At 45.7% G+C, this 22,002-nt stretch overlaps 1 protein-coding gene across 1 annotated transcript in view; it reads left to right on the forward strand.

The window, feature by feature from the left end:
• The window catches only part of LOC126199476 (uncharacterized), a 129,496-nt gene that overhangs the window by 74,624 nt on the left and 32,870 nt on the right, over positions 1 to 22,002 (forward strand). Inside the window, exon 2 of the mRNA XM_049936398.1 lies at positions 16,547 to 17,063. Within this exon, the coding sequence (XP_049792355.1) occupies positions 16,547 to 17,063 (517 nt within the window). The remainder of the gene's footprint in view (positions 1 to 16,546; positions 17,064 to 22,002) is intronic.

Consider the following 22,002-nt stretch of genomic DNA (forward strand, 5'->3'; position numbering starts at 1 on the left):
ACGTAACTACATCAGCTGATACAATGCTTCAGTAATTATGGCAAATATTTGGAAGACTTTTTAGTTACGGAGGCAACATGAGGTAGCAGGACTTGTGCAGTCTGTGACTGCTGTTTTAGTGGCTTCAAGCCAGTTGCCTATAGTGTAGTTTGTTCTAGCTCAGAGCATCATATTAAGACAGGTTTGCTTCCTCACAAGACCATCTGACTGCCATTATTAACTAACCAGTGCCTAAGGATCTTGAAGAAATGCAATCTTTCCTGTGGTGCTCATATTTCCCACCTTCTTAGCCAGTTACCAAAACCATGTTCCATTCGTGTGGTCTGAGGTGTATCAATTACGTCCGGGCAACTTAAAAAGTGTTTTAGATTGGCCCCAAGTTTGACAGCATTCCAGCTGGGAAAACTGCTACAACTGGCAATAAGTGCACCCGACTGTGGTGTTGGTGCAGTCCTGCCACATACATTGGGCTATGGCATGGGACAACCTGTTGCGCTTTCTTCTAAAACGTTAAACTCAACACAGTAAAATTATATACACGTCTGAAAACAATCGTTGGTCTCCTTATGGTGCCTGGAAGTCCCACGCTTGCCTCTATGGTGCCAAGTTTTGTTTGATTATGGACCACAAGCCCAAGCTGTTGTTGTTTGAGCTATGCAAAACTTCTAGACAAAGCAGCGCAATGACTGCGGCGGTGAGCGTTGTTTTTAGTAACTACACTTACGACACCCATTACAGAACTACAACATAGCACTAATGCCGATGCCATGCCCCATTTGCTGTGTTGCCGATTTCTACAACAAGGAATGCTCATTTTTGCTTAGGACACGAACCAGCGGTACACTCTTGGCAATTTTTCCATTATGGCGAGTGATATAGCAACAGAGACAAACCGGGACCCACTGCATTACAGGGTTTTGTCAACGGTGCTGTGGGGTTGGCCTCAACATTAGGTCACGGACCCAGGGTAGAGCATTTATCTTTCCCTCAGGCCCAGGAATAATATTATGGATGTGGTCATTTTGTTAGTCTTGGATGATGCATAATATTGGGTGGTTGTCCATCCCGTACTATACCCCTGCATATTGCCATTCCTCCATCCTGCCCACTTGGGACTGTTCCAAACGTGGCCCCATAACATCGTCTTACCTCATAGCCCAACTTGACCACTCTTTCCAGGGAGCGGTGTGGTGATTGACACCATTGCCTGTACATAGTGAATGTCTAAAGTACCCTCCAGGGCCGTGTTCCAGGCCTTATCAACTATCCTTGTTAAAGAGGAGGTCCCAGATAGCTAGAATTCCGACAATAAATCGCGATTTATGGCTTCAGCGTTTCGATATTATTGTAGACGTAATGGTATCGAGCAAAAGACCACTACCCCGTTTCATCTGGCATTCTGTTTGGAAGTTGAGTGATTGGTCAGGATGTTGAAGCCAGAGTTGGGAGAAACCTTGATGTTGATGAACTGAAGAGATGCACTCACCAGCTTAGTGACCATGTAGTGTTTTATTTCTGTCAATGGATGTAGCCCAGCTGAGATGTCGACTACATACCCTGTTTGACCTCTTGTGTATGTTGGCATGGGCTCTGGGCACTCATACCCTACTGTAGTATTTCTGTAGCTCTCATTTGTTGGTCTGCACAATTGGCTTAAATCCTGGTGTAAGCAGATTGTCATGGTTGGCACTAAGAGGTGACATATATTCATGGTGGTGGCTGGCTAAGAGAAAATGGTCCATCACCAAAATCAACTCTGCCCACAGTGTGACGTTCCATTCCTGAATCATATTCAGGCACTGATGGGGTGGAAACCATACAAGACTTTTGGGGTGCTCTTTCCCTCTCCACTCTCTGCACTTGTGCAAGTTGTCGACGGGATGTGCATACAGAAAGGTGACAGGAGAGGGAAGTGGATCCCCACTCTCTGACAGCACTGTGGGAGGCTCCTATTCCTACTACAGACAGAGGACACACGATCGCCACTTGCCTATGGGCCGACACAGTTTGCTCCCCATATTTCGATACTGGGCTCCAACTCATGCGGAAGGTGCCAACTCTGGTTGTGGAGGACGTGCCGCTTGAGCCACTGGTAAGAATTCTGGTTTAGCTCTCTCCCCATCATAGATGAAATCGCCATAGGCCGAGCCATAACAGGTCCTACGTCCATGTTAAACAGGGGAGAGGTTGGCATCCGACAGTCATTCGGATTCGCCCCAAGGCACGGACCTGGAAATGTCAGAGATACTAAGGTTGTGAGTGGGTTTGAGCCTGTGACCGAGGTTCGTGGCATGGCACATTGCATCCTGTACTTAGTAGCTGCTCGTATAGCGCCATTGCACAGCCAAGTGGACTTAGTTTGTTTTCTGCTCTCGAGTTGTTACTGATTTGGAACTGTTGTGTTTCCTATAGTGACTTCGTTATCTCCTGGAATTGTTAACTCATCGTTCACTTCGTGAACTCAACATATTGCCGATTTAGGGAAATACGTGTTCGTCTACCTGTGATTTGGTGTACCCACCGGAGCCAGTGACGATCAGCAGCCTATCTAAATCTCACTTAGTGAAGAAACTAGATGAGAAATAAAAACTTTCTCGTCACCAAAATGTATGTCGCTGTATTCGATTGATAGGATGTTTTTGTGTACACTACTACTACTTGCTTCAGTAGGTGCAGACTATACATTTATATATGTGAACATTGGCGACTTGGAAGTATTAGCAATTTGGTAACCAAAATAGTGTTCTTTTCATGGTTAGATTTAGGAATTAAACTTGAAACAAATACCTTGAATATACCAAGCTCAAAGAATTATCAGGAACGTCGCACGCCTCACGTGATTGCTGGAGAAAAGTTTCAAGTTAAAACCTATTTAATGAGACCTTATGCTGGTAATCAATTAGATGACCAATAGAAAAAAAATGTGGTTACAGGCCTAACAGAGCCCAAAGAGTTTCAGAATGCGCTTGAGAGATATAGAGCCAGAAATCTAGGATATACTATGCAAGATCTTATTCAGTCCAGAACATGTAGACAACATGATTCTTACGACTTGTTTCTCGTACAACTTTTTCATACACGATTCAGAGTTGTTTCACGATGAATCGAGTGAAGAGACCTTGTTCAAATAGGAGGTCGTTACGTAAATTATGCTCTCCAGATTCGTGATGGGTACAAACATTAAATCACTTCCTCTCATGGTAGTCTGGTACGACAAACGATATAGTAGACATGTCATGTCGTCCAACAGAAAATAAATAGTCACGAAAAGTAATAATAAATATGTAGGCAGAGAGAAACTAATATACATATAAAAAACGTTTTGCATCACCTCGGTGAATCGGCGCAGACCCCCAGAGTGGTTGGTGGGTCACGTCGTCTATAAACAGCCCTTTTCAATCTATCCCAGGCATATTCGTTAGAGTTCATATCTGGAGAACATGCTGGCCACTCTAGTCGAGCAATGTCGCTATCCTGAAGATACGCACGATGGGGGCGCTAATTGTCGTCCATGAAGACGAATGTCTCGTCATTATGCTGCCGATATGGTTGCATTATCGATCGGAGGATGGCATTCACCTATCGTACAGCCATTACGGCGCCTTCCATGACCACCAGCGATGTACGTAGGCACCACATAATGCCACCCCGAAACAGCAGGGAACCTCCATCTTGCTGCATTCGCTGCACAGTGCGCCTAAGGCGTTCAGCCTGATCGGGTTGCCTCCAGACACGTCTCCGACGATTGTCTGGTTGAAGGAATATGCGACACTCATCGGTGAAGAGAACGTGATGCCAATCCTGATCGCCCCCTTCGGCATTTTGTTGGGCCTATCTGTACCGCGCTGCATGGTGTCGTGGTTGTAAATATGGATCTCTCCAAGGACGTCGGGAGTGAATTTGTGCAACATGGAGCGTATTGCGCACAGTTTGAGTCTTAACACGGCGTCCTGTGGCAGCATGAAAAGCATTATTCAACATGGTGGCATTGCTGTCAGAGTTCCTCCGAGCCATAATCCGTAGGTAGTGGTCATCGACTGCAGTAGTATCCCATGGGCGGCCAGAGCGAGGCATGTCATCGACAGTTCCTGTCTCTGTTTATCTCATCCATATCCGATTCACATCATTTGGTTCACTCCGTGATGTCTGGACACCTCCCTTAGTGGTTCAAATGGCTCTGAGCACTATGCGACTTAACTGCTGAGGTCATCAGTCGCCTAGAACTTAGAACTAATTAAACCTAACTAACCTAAGGACATCACACACATCCATGCCCGAGGCAGGATTCGAACCTACGACCGTAGCGGCCACGCGGTTCCAAACTGAAGCGCTAGAACCGCAAGGCCACACCGGCCGGCACCTCCCTTATTGTGAGCCCTTCCAGGAACGTAGTAACAATTCTTACATGATGGAACCGCGGTACTGACCGTCTAGACATGGTTGAACTACTGCCGTGTACCTCCTTGCTGGAGGAATGACTGGAACTGATTGGCGGTCGGATCCCCCCTAATGGTCGCTACTCATGCATGTTTGTTTACATCTTTGGGCGGGTTTAGTGACATCTCTGAACAGGGACTGTATCTGTAATACAATATCCACAGTCAACCTCTATTTTCAGGAGTTCTGGGAACTAGGGTGATGCAAAACATTTTTTTTTAAATTTGTGTATTTGTGTATCATATCACCACATAAAAAAATTTGGATGTTTATTTACGTCATGTTTGAAAAATGAAAAGCCTTGCACCGACATAGAACAAATATAAAATATAGTTTTTACTCGCATTTCCGTTTCAGTTTCTTTCGAAATGTTGCAATTCCTAATTCAATTAATACAACGTTGATTGTTAAGATGGTATAACTCTTGATATCTACTTATAACTACAATTAACGTCTGCTCATTTAATGTCATTTTTGTAAACGAACTGTTGTTTTACACGTTAAAAGAGATACGATTTGCATGACTTGCAGTGTCGCGACCCTTACTATACCGCACTAGCGACAACAGATCTACCCCACGGCGCGTTTGTGTGACAGTTGTCCAGTTGGTCGCTTCGCAATGCTGCGCCACGCAATTCTGCTGCCTTGTAGCGCGTTCTGTCTCATACGATTTCATTTAGACGATATTTGGTCGCTTCGTGCCGCGGCCGCCAGGCTGCAGTTCAATTTCGCTCAGTGGTGTCTTATCTTTACACAAACCGAAAGAGCCACTAAGCCCTCCGCCTGAGCGAACTCGTAGTTCTCTTAGTGCGGAGACGCACCACCCTTCAGAGTGCATATGGAACAGTTTAGTGGTGTGACATCCCATATTCATCCGGGCGACTTTTTTCTAAACTTTCGTATACAGCTAATTAACGTTTCCAGTCAGCTTCTGACTGCAGAAGCGAACCTCTTGGGACATACCACGGTGTCTTCCTGTTCTCACTTTATTCAGTTGATCCGCGAAAGCGCCATGTCAAGGATTGCTCGGCCCCTCCCGCCGAAGGTTCGAGTCCCCCCTCGAGCATGGGTGTGTGTGTTGTTATTAGCATAAATGTAGTGCGTAAGTACAGGTGCCGATCACTTCAACAGTTTGAACCCTTAGGAATTCACACACATTTGAACATTTTTATCCGTAAACTCAGGGATATCACCTCTCAAGAAACCCGGGGCTAGACAACGTCTCAGTCAAACTGAATGATGAAAATACAAATAGTTTTCTGCAAATAGCATACGTATTCAAATAATTCTTTGTATCCGTAATTCCTAAAATGATCTAAAACGTTTTTCCTGGTTTGTGATTTATGGACTTTTCATTTAAACATGAAATAAATTTGTAAATGAACATTTAGAGGCAATATAATACGTTCAACTAACAGTTTGGATAAAAGAGAGAGAGGGACAAATAAATTTTAAGAAAATGTCTAACAGTAACGTGGTCCCTGGTTTGTATCTTTGAATGCATATTTTGCTTTGCTCTTTGCTGCTTTCAGTAGTCTTTTCTGTTCCATCATTTCAGAAAATTCAAGAATTTACCAAAAATATAAAAACAATTCATTTTTATTTGAAGTTATCTGGTCAATAATACCATGGACATCCGATTTATTTCTTCTGACCACTGGTGCTTCACAATACTGCAGATTTTTCCATAAAATTAGTTACTGGAAGTGACTGAAAATATTTGTGATATGGGCCTCTGCTATTGAGTGTTGGAGATGTCAATTTTCATCTGCCGCTAAAAGGAATATATCCTTGCTTTAATTATTCACAGTGAATTTCTTGCCACACCTTCCACTTGGACCAGGGGCACAAGTCTACTCCGCCTATATGCAGAATTGCCGGCAGTCTAGGATTCCCAAATTCTGAACCGCGAGCCCAGGCCTTATTGACCGGATCAAATAATAACTTCTACCGTTCTTTAGGCTGGTAACAAGCGCCTCTTTCTGACCGGCGGACGAATACTGAAGTCCACTGCAACAGCGATTATTTCGATCGTGAATTCGGAGAAAAGCCGCCATTTCCACGTAAATCGGCGGGTGGGATGCAGCTAGCCATGCTTTCATGACTGTACTTTGTACTGCCCCTGCCTGGGTTAGAGTCTATTCAATTCCCATGACAGTTAATTAGTTTCACAGATGTCTGTGTGTATCTCTGATCAGAAGTTGGACGAGTTATCGAAACGCAATTTGCAGTTTTGTGTTACTCTTATCTTTTGTTGTAGGTAGAACTCTCAGGCTAGGTGATGAACTTTGAGTGGATATATTATAATTGACATCTGACAGGCTACCTCGGATTTCCGCGTATTTTCTTTGGGACGTTATACGCAAGCTTTTATCAGGACTGTTGGACCTCAGCTGAATCCTCCTACTACAGCCTCAAAACTTTGCTAGACGAGATGGGGGTCCGACTAAGACGGTATAAAATTAGCAGGTAATTATGAACGTATCTGTTATTAAGGAGTCGAGATCACGCAGTTTTGCAATAATTATACACAGAAGTGCCAAGAAACTGGTATAGGCATTCAAATACAGAGATATGTAACATGTAGAATAAGGTGCTGCGTGCGGAAACGCCTATATAAGACAAGTGTCTTGCGCAATTGTTACGTCAGTGACTGCTGCTACAACGGTAGTTTATCAAGATTTAAGTGAGTTTCAACGTGATGTTATCGTCGGCGCACGAGAGAAGGTACACAGCATCTCTGAGTTAGCGATGAAGTGGGAAATTTCCCGTACTATAGTTTCACTAGTGTACCGCGTCAATATCAGGAATCAGGTAAAACATCAAATCTCCAACATCGCTACTTTCGGAAAAAACATCCTGCAAGAAAGGGACCAACGACTACTGAAGAGAATCGCTCAACGTGACAGAAATGCAACCCTTCCTCAAATTATTACATATTTCAGTACAGAGCCATCAACAACATCAGCATGCGAACCATTCAAATAAACATCAAAGATATGGGGTTTCGGAGCCCAAGGTCGCTCTTGTACCCTTCATGACTGCACGACGCAAAGCTTTACACCTCCTCTGGGCCCTTCAACATGTTGCCTGTTGGCCGAGTCTCGTTTCAAATTGTATGGAGCGGGTGGACTTGTATGGGTACGAAGACAGGCTCTTGAATCCGTGGATCCCGCCTGTTAGCAAGGGACTTTTCAAGCTGGCGTAGGCTATGTAATGATGTTGGGCGTGTGCAATTGGGATGATATGGTTCCCTGATACATCTAGATACGACTCTGACAGGTGACACGTACGTAAGCATCCTGTCTGATCACCTGCATCCATTCATGTCCATTGTGCGTTCAGACGGATTTTGGCAGTTCCAGCAGGACAATGTGACACCCTACACAACCACAATTGCTCCATGAACACTTCTCTGAGTTTAAACACTTCCGATGGCCACCAGACTCCCCAGAAATGAAAATTATTGTTGTGGATATCTGGGATGCTTTGCAACGTGGTGTTCAAAAGAGATCTCCATACTACGTATTGTTACGGATTTACGAATAGCCCTGCAGGATTCCTGATGTCAGTTCCCTCCAGCACTGCTTCACATGTTAGTCGAGTCCATGCCACGTCGGTTTGCGCCACTTCTGCGTGCTTGCGTGGGGCCTTACACGATATTAGGCAGGTTTACCAATTTATTTGGTTTTTTAGTGTACTGACAGTATCGCCACGTTCTTTAAACAGGATATTACAACAGCAACTATATCATAAACGTCATGTTCACGAGGCACTTCATGGAGTGAGATATTCTGTGAAAACTTTTGTCTCACTGTACATGAAAATACTTACCTCAACAATGATTGCCATAATATTAGAGAGAATAACATTTTCTGCGGGAAAAATATTTTCGTGCTTCAATTACTGTTAGACGTGACGATGCTCATGTAAAATATACCACAGCACTATTTCAGATTACAAAACTGAGGATATTTTTTTCAATGGGTTATATCGCTATTCATTGTATCATTTAGCTGCTATATTTTCACAAACATGCTATCTGCTGCAGAAATTTGACAGGCAGGACCTGGAGAGACATTTATTCGCCATGGTACAACTGAGTTGCTCTTTGTTCCTGTGATGCAAGAGCACATCGGTTGGTTTGGTGTCTTCTTTGTTTGAAGTCAACGCCCAACAAGGCGGACGTTTCCGATTCCAGTACCACCTACGTAAAGACTGTCTCTAGTAAATATGACTTAAGCCAGTGTAATATCAAATGATGATAGAAATCTTCATTACAAGAAGGGTGATAAACATATGAGACGCGTTCAATAAGTAGTGCAACAAATCATTTTTCGTCCAATTTCGGTGGATTTCCCTTACAGCCCCTATAGTTTCATGTAGTTCTGATAATTGTTGGCACTATACGCAGCCTTCAAAATGGCGTCTATAACGGAGATTCTTTCCAAGCAGACAGCTCACAATGAGATTCTTTTGGAGGAAAGCCAAAGCACCGCAGGTATTCACATGCACTTTCAGAGTATGTATGGGAGTAGGGGGACAAAGTGGGGCCTCGGGAAAACTTTTTAAAGCATGTTGCATATGTTCAGGGACAAGCATACGTTGAGGGACAAACTTGATTTATTTATGACTGTTACGACTTCTGCACCACTTGTTAGCAGCAGACACAGTGGCTTCGCCAAAGACTGAGACGGGGTGGAGTCTTACAATTATTTATTGAACTTTCTTTACAATTTCTCCCTCTTGCCGCTGATCGCAATTGGGAGCCTCAGGCCACCAGTGCTCCGCTGAAGCCAGGATGCCCTGTGGTTGAGATAAACTCGCCGCTGTGAGGTCAGCTGCCAACGCCTGCTGCACCTGCGGCTGGAAAGCCATGAGTTGCGATGTCCGCGAGGTCCCGTCATTGACGGTCCACGCGCCGTGGGGCCGTGTTGCCGTGAAGTCCGTGCGTCAGTCCCCGGCGGCGCCTGAGACCGAGTCCGCGCTCCGGCCCGTCCTGCTGGATGTTCTCGTCGTAGTTAGTCAGCCATGGTGCCGACCGAACACGGGCCGACCTCCAGAGCAGAAGTTGACATCTGGCGATGAACGGATGACTCCTATGAGCTGGAACAGACTTCTGGAATCGTCACCTACGAAGATTGAACATTCGGACACGGACCACGTCCGTCCTCAGATCCGAACTGCTTCCTAATGGCTTCTGTCTGTTGCTGCCTGGGCTCCACTATTTATATCCGGCAGGAGGTCGTTTTCTACCCTCGGTGGTAGCTTTTGGTTATTACTCCCGCAGTATATTGCAGCATAACTTAGCGTGCTGGCCTCACTTCCCCTTACTCAGCACTCTCCAGGCTTCACTCGGCGTTCGGTCTGTGTGCATCCTTGCGTCAGCCTGTTGGTAGACTGCTACTGTCAGCAAAGCTATTTCTGCTTGCCTACTTCTCAACGCCTCGGTCGCCGGCGTGCCTCTGTTTTGCCATTCTCCACTGCGTGACGCAACGCTTACTACATGTGGCTCAAAACAATGACCTTAAACTATTATTTTGCTAACTGATTTATGACTCCTAACCTCCACCTCCCTCTAACCATTCTCCTCCCATATCTCGCTGATACAAGCACACATTAATCACCAAATTTATTTACTAATTAATTAAATCGATAACTTAACTATGCCCTCCCCTCCTAGTAAATCCTCCAGCGATCTCCTTCCACCTCGTACCCACCTACTCCATCCACCTGGAAAACTGTAGGAAAGGGACTAAGTCTGAGGTGAATAGGAAGGATATCAGTACAGGGAATTATACTGCATCGCGAAGGATGTATTGTTTATTTATAAATTTTCATGGCTTTAATCTCTCTTACTCATCGTTCTCTGTTCTAGTGGAAGATGCAGGTCTTGTAAAATACATTGAAAAGAAGTAATTAAATAGACAGCTTCTGATCGTACAAGGAATACCGTCACGATATCGACGTCCACATAGTTCACTGCTTGTTATTACACTGTTAAAAATCTTTTGCGCCAACCACAGGGAATCGCGCGCCCACAGCCTGACCGCTCTACCGTGCTGCACAACCCACTGGCGTGCGAGAGGCTGCACTGCCCCCACTCGGACCCTGTGACCACTGTCAGCTGTTACTGCCATCTTATTCATGTAGCTAGCAGACCAGAAGTTGAGCTAAGCTCCAAAAAAAAGCGTTAGGTGGCGGCAACCCATTCATACTGAACCCTGAGAAATTCCTGTAGAAATACATGTCATTTGCTGCTGCTGGAGAGAGCTCTGATCATCCTGTCCAAACCAACAGATCATAGTGTCTCAGAATTCTACACTCATTTTTTTTGGTGACCGTCTGGCAACCAGGTCACACCCGCAACTGCAGTCCCCTTTGTTCGAGCTGGCGTTCTTTGCAGTCTCATGCGGCTACAACTGGTTCCAGCACCTGCACAATCTGCTCCCCAACAGACACCTTCCATACCAGATCAGTGGAAGCAGCTGCTATATGTTCTCATGCTGCTGTGTAGATACTGACTTAGTTCACAAGACCACTAGCAGAGGACTCTGGGAGAAGCAACCTCCACACCTCTCGTCCCTCCAATTTCCTCCTCTCCTCTCCCTCACCCGTCTGTTACTTTCAGTTAGACAACCCACCAAATGGCGGTAACGCTTCCATACTGGTGGAGGCTACTCTTTCTTGTTGATACCTGAGAAATTCTTCTCGCAACATATGCTCTCTCTCTCTCCGTCTCTCTCTCTCTCTCTCTCTCTCCTCTCTCTCTCTCTCTCTCTGTCTCTCTTTCTCTCTCACGGGTGGCTACTTCTTGCCCAGTGAGCGTCTGTCATGTGCCATACTAACCAGTCTTTTCTCGTGAACAAAGTAGCTGATACCTTGTAAATCCCCAGCTGTGGATGTCTTGGAAATAATCTTTCACTCTATCAGATTGACTGAATAATTCGTTAATTAAATGCATACCCTTTGTGTGTGGCGACTTTTTTCCTTGCATCCTGTTGGTGGAGAGTAGGACTGATATGCTTGAGATGATTAGATTACACAGACGCCAGGTTTCCATACCTTTCTGAATTTTTTCCCTTTGTCTCCTATTGGTGGATACTGACACAATTACGAAACTTGGTAGGAAGTCCTTTACGTTGGAAATAGCAGAGAGTTTGAGATGTTAGCTAAATTGCATGCTATGGCCTTAGTCTGTGGAGGGCTTCTATTGATGAGTGTGCTCTCGATACCAATATTTGAAACAATAAATTGATCATTCCGTAATTTGAGACTGTTATTGGGTTTTTAATGCAAAGTGTTAAAAAAAATGGCTCTGAGCACTATGGGACATAACATTTGAGGTCATGAGTCCCCTAGAACTTAGAACTACTTAATGTTATATCCTAGCCAGTAATGCCACCCGAGCCCGCTGCCAAAAGGTTGGCAGCATCAAAGTCCGGACGCCGTCCGCATAAGCAGCGCCAGCGAGACAGGAAATCGCCGCAAGTCTGCGCGCGCCACCGCTGGCTTCTGGTTTCTTAAGCGCTGGAGTCGCGAGCGCTAGGACAGTTCTGTATTCGCCGCTCAGTTGTATACTCGCCACCGAATTGTGTACTTGCTAGTCAGTTGTGTGTTCATCGCATCAGAGTTGTTGTTTGTCGCTGACCTAGCCGCTCCGACTCGAACTAGACAGATTTCTGTAGACACGGAGTTCACTACTGTGTTCCTGTATCTTCGTTAATAAAGATAAGTACCGACTTTTATTTAATCAGAGTGTTTGGGTTTTCATCTTTCTGTTCACTGTTCCAGCGGACCGGTCGGCCCGCTATTAAAAGTGTAGCGGTGACTTCGTAAGCCGTTTCTACAGCGAATTGTTTGTCGCTACGAACGCCGCTACAAAACTGGCGACGAGGGCTTCCGAACTCGTGTGCAGGGCTGGTTCAACTTGTTTCTGGTTATACTAATTATAGCGATAAAATTTTGGGGGCTGGTTTAATTTGTGTTCACTATGTCTGCCGAATTACAACAGTTGATCTTGTTACAGAGTCAGCAAATACAAAGTCTGGTGGAAGCAATCGCCAAACAAGCGGCTAATCCTCCAACACAAAAGGAACAAGCACAGGCAGCACCGCCTTTCCGTGCTTTTGATGCATCAAGAGAAGAATGGCGAGAATATTTCGCGTAGTTGCAGGCGCACATGACAGTCTACAAAATCACGGGTACTGAGCGGCAGCTTTATTTAATTTCCACTGCAGGCGTGGAAGTCTATCGACTACTTTGTAAGTTGTTCCCGGAATCCAAGCCAGAAGCTTTAGACTATGACGTTGTTGTTAACAAGCTTGCTGAGTATTTCGAGTCGCGAGTTCATGTGGTAGCAGCCAGATTCAAGTTCTTCAGATTAAAGAAACTGCCACATCAATCTAATAAACAGTGGTTAACAGATTTACGGGGCCTCACCCGTCAGTGCCGATTTAATTGTGTGTGTAGAGCTTCCTACAGTGATGTCATGTTACGAGACGCTATTACTCAAAACATTGCAGATTCTCGTATTCGTGCTGCTATCTTAAAGTGGCCTGACCCGTCATTAGAGACTGTGATGAACATTATTGAAGCCCAAGATACTTTTCACTATGCTGTGAGTTAGATCAGCCATGTATTTCTCAAATTGCCTGTGCTAAGCAAGTTATGTCACGCCCGCGGCCCCACCGGCAGAGTCAGACTGTAAACACTAGCCGGCCGCGTCATGTTAAACACATTCGTCAGCCGCGTGTGCAAAATGATAGAGTTTAGTCTTGCCCTAAGTGTGTTCTTGCTCATCCTCGTGAACGTTGCCCGTTAAGAAACGCTGTTTGTCACTTTTGTCAAAGGAAAGGACACATCCAGACTGTTTGTTTGCGTAAACGCAAGAACAATTCTAGTGGTGCCCAGCCCATGGATATTCATGTTCTTCAAAGCCAGCCCGCCCAGAAGGTCGCGTTTAAAGACTCTTCCACGGTTCGTGTGGGTAATAAACTTGTTCGCAATAAGCCACCCACCCAGCCCTCTGCTATGCGACCCAAGCGTAATTCAAACGCTGTAAAAAGTGATGTACAGACTGCAAGTGAAGCGGGAGTTGTTGTTCCACCCGCCCAACACACGAGTTGTCGTAAGCAGCGAACACGCGCTAAACGCGCTGATTTTGTGTCTTCCGCCTCCGCTGCACCGATCCACAGACAGTGTAATAAACTATTTGTGAAGCTACGCATCCAGGATAAGACCTTCAATTTTCAATTAGACACTGGTGCGTCTGTGACTCTCATAAATAGTGCTACGTATGCGGCTATCAGCCGCCCTAAACTTTCAGCGGCAAAACATTCTTTGGCTACTTATAGTGGAGAACAAATTCCTGTGTTAGGTGTATGTAGCGTGCCAGCCACATTCCGTGGCAATAAAAAAACAGTTTCATTCACAGTGCTCCGCGCTACAGACAGTGTAAACATTTTCGTATTAGACTGTTTTGACTTGTTTGGCCTGTCTATCCAAGACAATGTGTTGCAAATTAATTCTGTTGTTGTTCCTCAAGACAGCATAACCGATTTGTGTACACAATACAGTGACATATTTAAAGACGAACTAGGTTGTGCTGCGAACTTTGCCGCTCATATTACGTTAAAAGATAATGCTCAGCCTCGATTTTTTCGTGCTCGTCCAGTGCCTCACGCCCTCCGGGCACCTGTAGCAGATGAACTTCGTCGTTGGCAAAACAACGGTGTTATTCAACCCGTTTCAGCGAGCCAGTGGGCTTCTCCCTTAGTTATTATTAAGAAACCGTCTGGCAAGTTACGTTTGTGTGCTGATTTTAAGTCGACAGTTAATCCTCAGACTGTCATTGATTCTTTTCCTTTGCCTAGACCGGACGAGCTGATGGATAAGTTAGGGGAAGCTCGTTTCTTTTCCAAAATTGATCTCCGTGAAGCATATTTGCAATTGCCCCTCGACGAGCAATCACAACAGTATTTTGTCATAAACACGTCGTTGGGGTTGTTCCGTTTTCTGCGTTTGCCTTTTGGTTGTGCGTCAGCTCCAGCTGTTTTTCAGCGTTTTTTGTCACAACTTCTGGCTAATGTGCCATCGTGTTGCAACTATTTAGACGATATTGTTGTGTCCGGTCGGACGCCTGCTGAACATTTCCGTAATTTGGAGTGTTTGTTTACAGTGTTGTCTCAGACAGGCCTACGTTGCAACATCGATAAATGTTCATTCTTCCTTACGGAGATGGAGTATCTGGGACATGTTATTAATGCTCAAGGCATTCATCCCTCCCAGTCACATTTAGCAGCTATTCGTGATTTGCCCGCCCCTCGCAATCTGCATGAATTGCAAGCAGTTCTTGGCAAATTGACATATTATATTAGGTTTATACCTAATGCATCACAGAATGCTGCACCGTTGCATCGTCTCCGCCGTAAGAATGTTCCGTTTGTGTGGTCAGCTGATTGCCAATCAGCCTTTCAGCAACTTAAAGAGGCTTTATTGAATGATCGTTGTCTGGTCTATTACGACCCTAACAAGCCTCTGGTGTTAGCTTGTGATGCCTCTTCTTTCGGCCTCGGTGCTGTGTTGTCTCACCGAGTCGGTAACACCGAACGTCCTATTGCGTTCGCATCTAAATTGCTAAACAAAGCTCAGTGTAATTATAGCCAATTGGACAAGGAAGCGTTGGCTATTGTGTTCGGTGTCACAAAATTCCATCACTACCTCTATGGTAGACCATTCTATTTAGTAACAGATCACAAGCCCCTGACGTCACTGTTTCATCCGTCTAAACCAGTTCCTCAGCGGACAGCTCAGACACTACAACGTTGGGCTCTTTTGTTATCACAATACCAGTATGAGATACTGTATCGCCCTACAGCTCAGCATGCAAACGCTGACGCGCTTTCTAGATTGCCGATTGCTGCGGATGATGTCTTCGATTCCTCGGACGACTCTTGCCATCAGATTGACGCCGATGAGCATCAATCCCTCCGGGATTTTCCGATTGATTATCGTCAGGTGGCACGTGAGACAGCTACGGATCCTCATCTGAGTTTACTATTACGTTTTGTTCAACGTGGTTGGCCGTCCAAGGCAAAGGACATATCGGATCCTGTGGTTCGTCGCTATTATCCGCAACGTCATCTGTTGTCTGTTTCGCACGGAGTTTTGCTGTTACGCACCGAGAATGACCAGCTTCGTGTAGTGGTTCCCCAAGTGCTCCAATCCAAGGTCCTCGACTTGTTGCATCAAGGTCATTGGGGAGTGGTCCGCACCAAGCAGCTTGCCCGCCGTCATTGTACATGGATCGGTATCGATAAGCAGATTACGCAGATGTCTACAGATTGTTCGACGTGTGCCGAACACCAAGCTGCCCCGCCTCAATGTTATTGTGAGTGGGCACGCCCTGCCGGTCCCTGGCAGCGAGTACATATTGATTTCGCTGGTCCATATTGGAATTCTCGTTGGCTCATCGTGATAGATGCTTTTAGTAATTTTCCGTTTGTTGTGCCCATGCAGTTTACAACGTCTGCACAAACTATACAGGCGTTTACTTCAATTTTTTGTATTGAGGGTCTTCCAGAAGTTTTAGTGTCTGAAAATGGTCCAAAATTTACCTCTGCTGAATTTGAAAGTTTTTGTTCTGCCAATGGCATTCGCCATGTTCTTACTATGCCGTTCCACCCTCAATCCAATGGTGCAGCGGAACGTTTTGTACGCACATTCAAGGATCATATGGACCGCCTTCGTGCTACGCACTCTCGTCATCAGGCCCTCATCACGTTCCTGTCGTCGTACCGGACCACGCCACGCGACGGCCCTTCGCCTGCGGAGCTTCTCCACGGCCGTCGTCATCGCACCCTACTACGGTTGTTGCACCCCCCGGATCGACCCGCCGCTTCTGAGCATCGCACGCGTTTTCAGCGCAACGACGCCGTTTTTTTCAGAGTTTATCACGGTCGCCGTCGTTGGGAACGTGGTACCGTGATAAGTGTCTAGGGTCGCGGTTTTTATACTGTTCAAGGTGCTACTGGGGTGCACAGGAGGCATCAGAACCAGTCGCGCCGTGCTGGCCGCCCGGATTCTGCCGCTCGTTCTTTGTCCACAGATTTGGTCCGCGGCGGGTTCCAGCCGCGCCTTCAGACTTCGCTGCCGCCATAGGGCAGCAGCAGCAGCCGTCGCCGATACCACGCCGACAGCCCGTCCCGTTGATGCCTCCCGCGCAGCTTCATCCGGGAGCGCCCCAGGTGGTCGCTCCGGCGCCTGCGGTCCCTCTTCAGTCGCCACCGCCTTCGGAGCTGATGGACGTCGACCCCTCAGCCGGGCCGCCTTCCCAAGCGTTGGCTGTGCAACCTGTCCTGCAGCCGCTTTCCTTGGGCACCCCCAAGAAGTCTGACACCGCAGCGCCTTGTCCGGCGCCCACTCGGCAGCCGTCGACGCAGCGTCAGGAGACGCTGCCTCTCTTCGTGGGTCCCGACGCCCCGTCGCGTCCAGTAGCAGAAGCTGCGCCCGTGGTCACAGGCGTGCACCCTGACCTCGGTTTTCAGTCGGTGTTTCCCGAGGCCCCGCGCAGCCAATGCTGGGGTGCGGACCGGGGACTGCCACCGACAGCAGTCTCCGCCCCGGTCTCTTCTGCTACGCCTGCGGCCAGACCCCTCCCCCGCCGTCGACGCTCGCCACGTCATTATTCAACGACGGTGCGGCGATTTGGGGGGGAGGAGTGTTATATCCTAGCCAGTAATGCCACCCGAGCCCGCTGCCAAAAGGTTGGCAGCATCAAAGTCCGGACGCCGTCCGCATAAGCAGCGCCAGCGAGACAGGAATTCGCCGCATGTCTGCGCGCGCCACCGCTGGCTTCTGGTTTCTTAAGCGCTGGAGTCGCGAGCGCTATGACAGTTCTGTATTCGCCGCTCAGTTGTATACACGCCACCGAATTGTGTACTTGCTAGTCAGTTGTGTGTTCATCGCAGCAGAGTTGTTGTTTGTCGTCAGCCGACGCTGACCTAGCCGCTCCGACTCGAACTAGACAGATTTCTGTAGACACGGAGTTCACTACTGTGTTCCTGTATCTTCGTTAATAAAGATAAGTACCGACTTTTATTTATTCAGAGTGTTTGGGTTTTCATCTTTCTGTTCACTGTTCCAGCGGACCGGTCGGCCCGCTATTAAAAGTGTGGCGGTGACTTCGTAAGCCGTTTCTACAGCGAATTGTTTGTCGCTACGAACGCCGCCACAAAACTTAAACCTAACTAACCTAAGGACATCACACACATCCATGCCCGAGGCAGGATTCGTACCTGCGACAGTAGCGGTCGCGCAGTTTCAGACTGACGCGACTAGAACCCCTCGGCCACTCCGGCTGGCTAATGCAAAGTGCGTTCTCTTCGCTGCATTTGGAAGGAGGAAGGGCTATAGCGTGATAGGACAGAGGTTACAGAAAATATCACTGCAAGAGACTGCAACGTATTCAGAAGCACTAAATACGACACTCTTAGACGATGATCCAGTCAACAGCAGTAGTTATTGCTAGATGTGGGAGATCGCTGAAACACTTGCACCTCCTGTGTGCTCATTTCCTGATGTCCACAACCTCCATGCCCATCTCCTTGTACAAAACTAGTGCCAATGCTCAGAAGTCGGATAAAACTGCCAGCATGACCACAGCCACAGTTTTGGACGCACATGTAGGTAGAGCTCAGCATTACAGCCACGGAAGGCGTCTGGGGTTACTGGAGTGCTAGGTATTTGGCTTTTATCAGTACATTCTGTACGAACATTTGCCAGTGATCACTACTCAGTCGCTGAATTTTCCATCGAGAATACATGCAACACATACTATCACGAGAGAGCCCAATGCACTCTGAGTATTAGTTCGCTGTTCCAAAGGACGCCGTCGCTGGGTCTCACACCCCCCGCCCCCTCCCCTGCGGGCAAAAAGCCAGGAAGAACTTTTTCTTGTACCCACCACTCGTGAGAGCCTTAAGCGAGAAATACACATTTGTTCCAGCAAATAGCAACCTTCACCATACACCCAGACTCAAGGCAGAGCGATCCTAGGAAACAACCACATACTTATCAGAGTAAATACAATTAGGTATTATGATTGCAGCGCCAGTCTGGTGACATTGACAATGAGCAAAGTACTAGAAATCCCTTCTCCTGATAGCTATGGCTTTAGGACGAATCTCATGTTAAATTATCAATATCTATATCTTCCCTCTGACTGGACACAATTTTCCACATAAAAGCTTTCATCTTTCCCTTATGGCTACTGATGCATTGAAATCGCAATTTTCCATGCCAAATCTTACAAATGGATGTAGTCATTATCATTTCACATGTCGGAAAACTTACCACAATTACTTCACATCTGAATACTTACTTTAAGCCTGCTGATCACGTCACACATCCCCTACTAAGGATAACACTTCGCCAGTAACTGAATGGTGGTGACACCAAATAATAGTGATCAAAAATCAGCAATCGATGGGCTTGATCTGTTTGATTTCTTGTGAGTGGTACCAGTGCGTCTTAGGAAGAGGAAAGTAATCGTCTTATAAGCCACCAGATATTAAGAGCACGATCGCGATGGCCATGTTACTGTTGCATGTTACTGGCCACGTTACCACAAACACACGCAATTATCGCTAACGGTACACATCTGTACAGGCTTTATCAGTCGAGGTATGGTATTGATTCCGAATGAAGTGGTCTTCCACACAAATACTATGACACTGAATATACACAGTAATTTCCTTGTGTGTATTAACAGACCAAAAGTGTGGCTGCCTATCACCAGCTGTGTAAGCTAGTAATATAATCACCTTTATCACCGATGTCAGAAAGTGGTACACCTAAGGATCCATATTTGCTTCTCCCCCATGATACTGCTAGATATTTCTCATGCTAACAAACAGTATTTGTAATACATTCCACCTTGATCCTACATGTACAATGTAACAGAGATTCTGTGAAATTTCGATGGGGCTATTGCTCAGGAAGAATGATGATTGAGAATGATCATATATTGTACGTCGTATGCTATGTGAGGAATCACTTAAAACATGCAACGCTAGAAAGAACTCATGAGAAATGTACAAAATCCTATGACCGATACATTGACTTTTCTGAACTGTAGTCTTACGCTTTCTGGTGGAATGCTGCCTGTGATTTCGAATCAAGACTCTCCATTCAACCACATACTTGAGTTGGATCCGATGGAGATGTCTTTTAAAGATTACAGACACTAGTGAATCATATTTGTGGCACTATAATATCTCATATCGAGCACCTTCTTCGATCTGCTAAGGACCCCATACAGCAAACCTCCAGTGTGGTTTCAGGAAGTCCCTCTGCATCTTGCAACTGTTCCTCCATCTCTGCCCAACCCTCCCAGTGGCTCTGTACCTGTGATCGTTCCAGTTGAAGTCGAAACTGAGCGGATGTCGGAAAGCGATATATCTAGCACCTTCTGTATCTCTTGGAGAGTCAGGGTGAGCTCAGGTAATCTGACAGGACAGTATCTTGACCACTCGGTGGAAATGGGAACTGTTGTCGTAACTTCGCCAGCCCTGTACAGTGTGTAAGGCAAGCACCAAACGAAGCTTTCTCCTGCAGCATGAGGTAGTGGTAAAGTCAGTATGAGCATCTGTGGTGAAGTTTGTTATTGGGAAAACTAGGAAGACTCCATGTCATAAGGCAACTGGAAGACGGACGACCGTTTTACTTCTACATTTCAGAGCGTATCTAAACAACATACAGGTATTGCAGTCTACAAAAGATCTGATACATCGAAAACAAGTACTGTTAGCATGCTGACTGTTTCCTTATTGAGAAAAAAGGGATACATGCAAACTGACTGCTGTCTTTGATCCTTTCCTGAAAAAGAGAGGCATCTGCCTTTAAATTCACATGGGTCTGCATTAAAATGTGATAGAAATAACGTGGAGAATAAGGTTGAGGAAGATTGTAATGAGGTGTGATTTAATGATGGACTGATGACGCATTCTACAGAGAGAGAGAGATGTTGTGGCAGGTCATTTATCACGCATTTAACCATTTCTTTTCCGTTGTTTTCTATGGATAAGTCAGTTGTGTGGTATAACCTGCATTCGACTCATATACAATTTGTTTCGTGAGTGACTTGGAGCTCTATATACCTACAACCATTAACGGCAAACGTGCCCACACAGCAGTCGATAGAGAATTTCCAACACATGCGTCATGAAACACGTCCATCGATCGAAAACCTGTTTCAGCAGCCTCCTCAAGACGGACAAAGATGTAATCTAAGTACTCTATTTCACTGTCCCACCATGGACATATATCGAGTCTTAAGTTGCATTACTGCAATGATTCTAATTTAGTGACAAGTTTTTGTTAGATACCATAAACCATGGTTATACATTTATTTAACATTTTTCCTGTATACCGAGTTAGTACAGCATGTTGTGTAATTTCACATGACAAACGCTTTTGCTGTGTATTTGACTGTTTCCTTGCCAGATCCATTTTCCATTGCTGACGCTCATTTTAGAGCACTGATATGAGCATAGCACAATGTCTGAACTACAATCGGATGTGAACAGTTGGTGCTGCCTTTCGCGTGATAACAAAGATTCTACGTTTTTCTTTGGTGTAGAAGGAAGTAGTTTTATCATCTTAAAGTTTGTCACCATACTGAGTGAAACAGAAAACTGACAGGCTGGATGTATGTCACATGTTGGACATACATCTCCCTCAGAGTATTAAAAGCATCGCACTCCATGTGACTTATATTTCGGATACCCACATAAATTTAACATTATAGCGTATTTTAGTGCGGAACTGTGCAGCCTTAGGAGTGCGTGTGACTGTGTTCTATGATCCCTTTTCTCTTGACAATACGTTTTCGGTCGTGACTCCAGACACTAGAAAAATATTTTAGAATTGATACCACGATTTATTGATGTAAAATGCATCAAACTCCGTCCATATCGAGCTCCATCATGCATTGACATCACTTTTCTTCTTAACCGTTTGTTATATCACTAAAACACACTCATTTCCACTATACACTGATAAAGGGTGCTAACTTCCTCGACATGTACACGTCTGGAGAGATCTTGTGCACTCTGAAGGGTGCCATGAGAAAGATAAGCATGGAACAGTCTTCCCGAACATCAGTTACGCACTCAGCAGCTCTAAAATGTGGAATGACCTTTTTCTGGTCGGTTGCAAATTAAATTTGGGACAGTGTTGTAGGGAGTGTTCATCAAAGACAATACGGGGAGATCTTTCAATCTCCAACTTTATTCAATGAATGTGAGAATAGTCTGTAGGGAAAGATGATCAATCGTAATCACAAATTCCGCTTTATGATCGAAGTGCTAGACGTATGTAGATATCTTCAGTGCATTTCTATATGGCACTGTCTGGTATACTTTGATGTGTAGATCCGAGAATTAACGATGACTGAAAGTACTGCACAGTAATCCAGCTGCATTCGTAATCCAGTAAATGGTGCACGTGAAGTTTAGCTATGATAGAGAAATTGGGAAACATTCTGCCTGTCATAGATCGGCT

Source organism: Schistocerca nitens, chromosome 8 (assembly GCF_023898315.1).
Source record: "Schistocerca nitens isolate TAMUIC-IGC-003100 chromosome 8, iqSchNite1.1, whole genome shotgun sequence".
Classification (NCBI taxonomy): Eukaryota; Metazoa; Arthropoda; class Insecta; order Orthoptera; family Acrididae; genus Schistocerca; species Schistocerca nitens.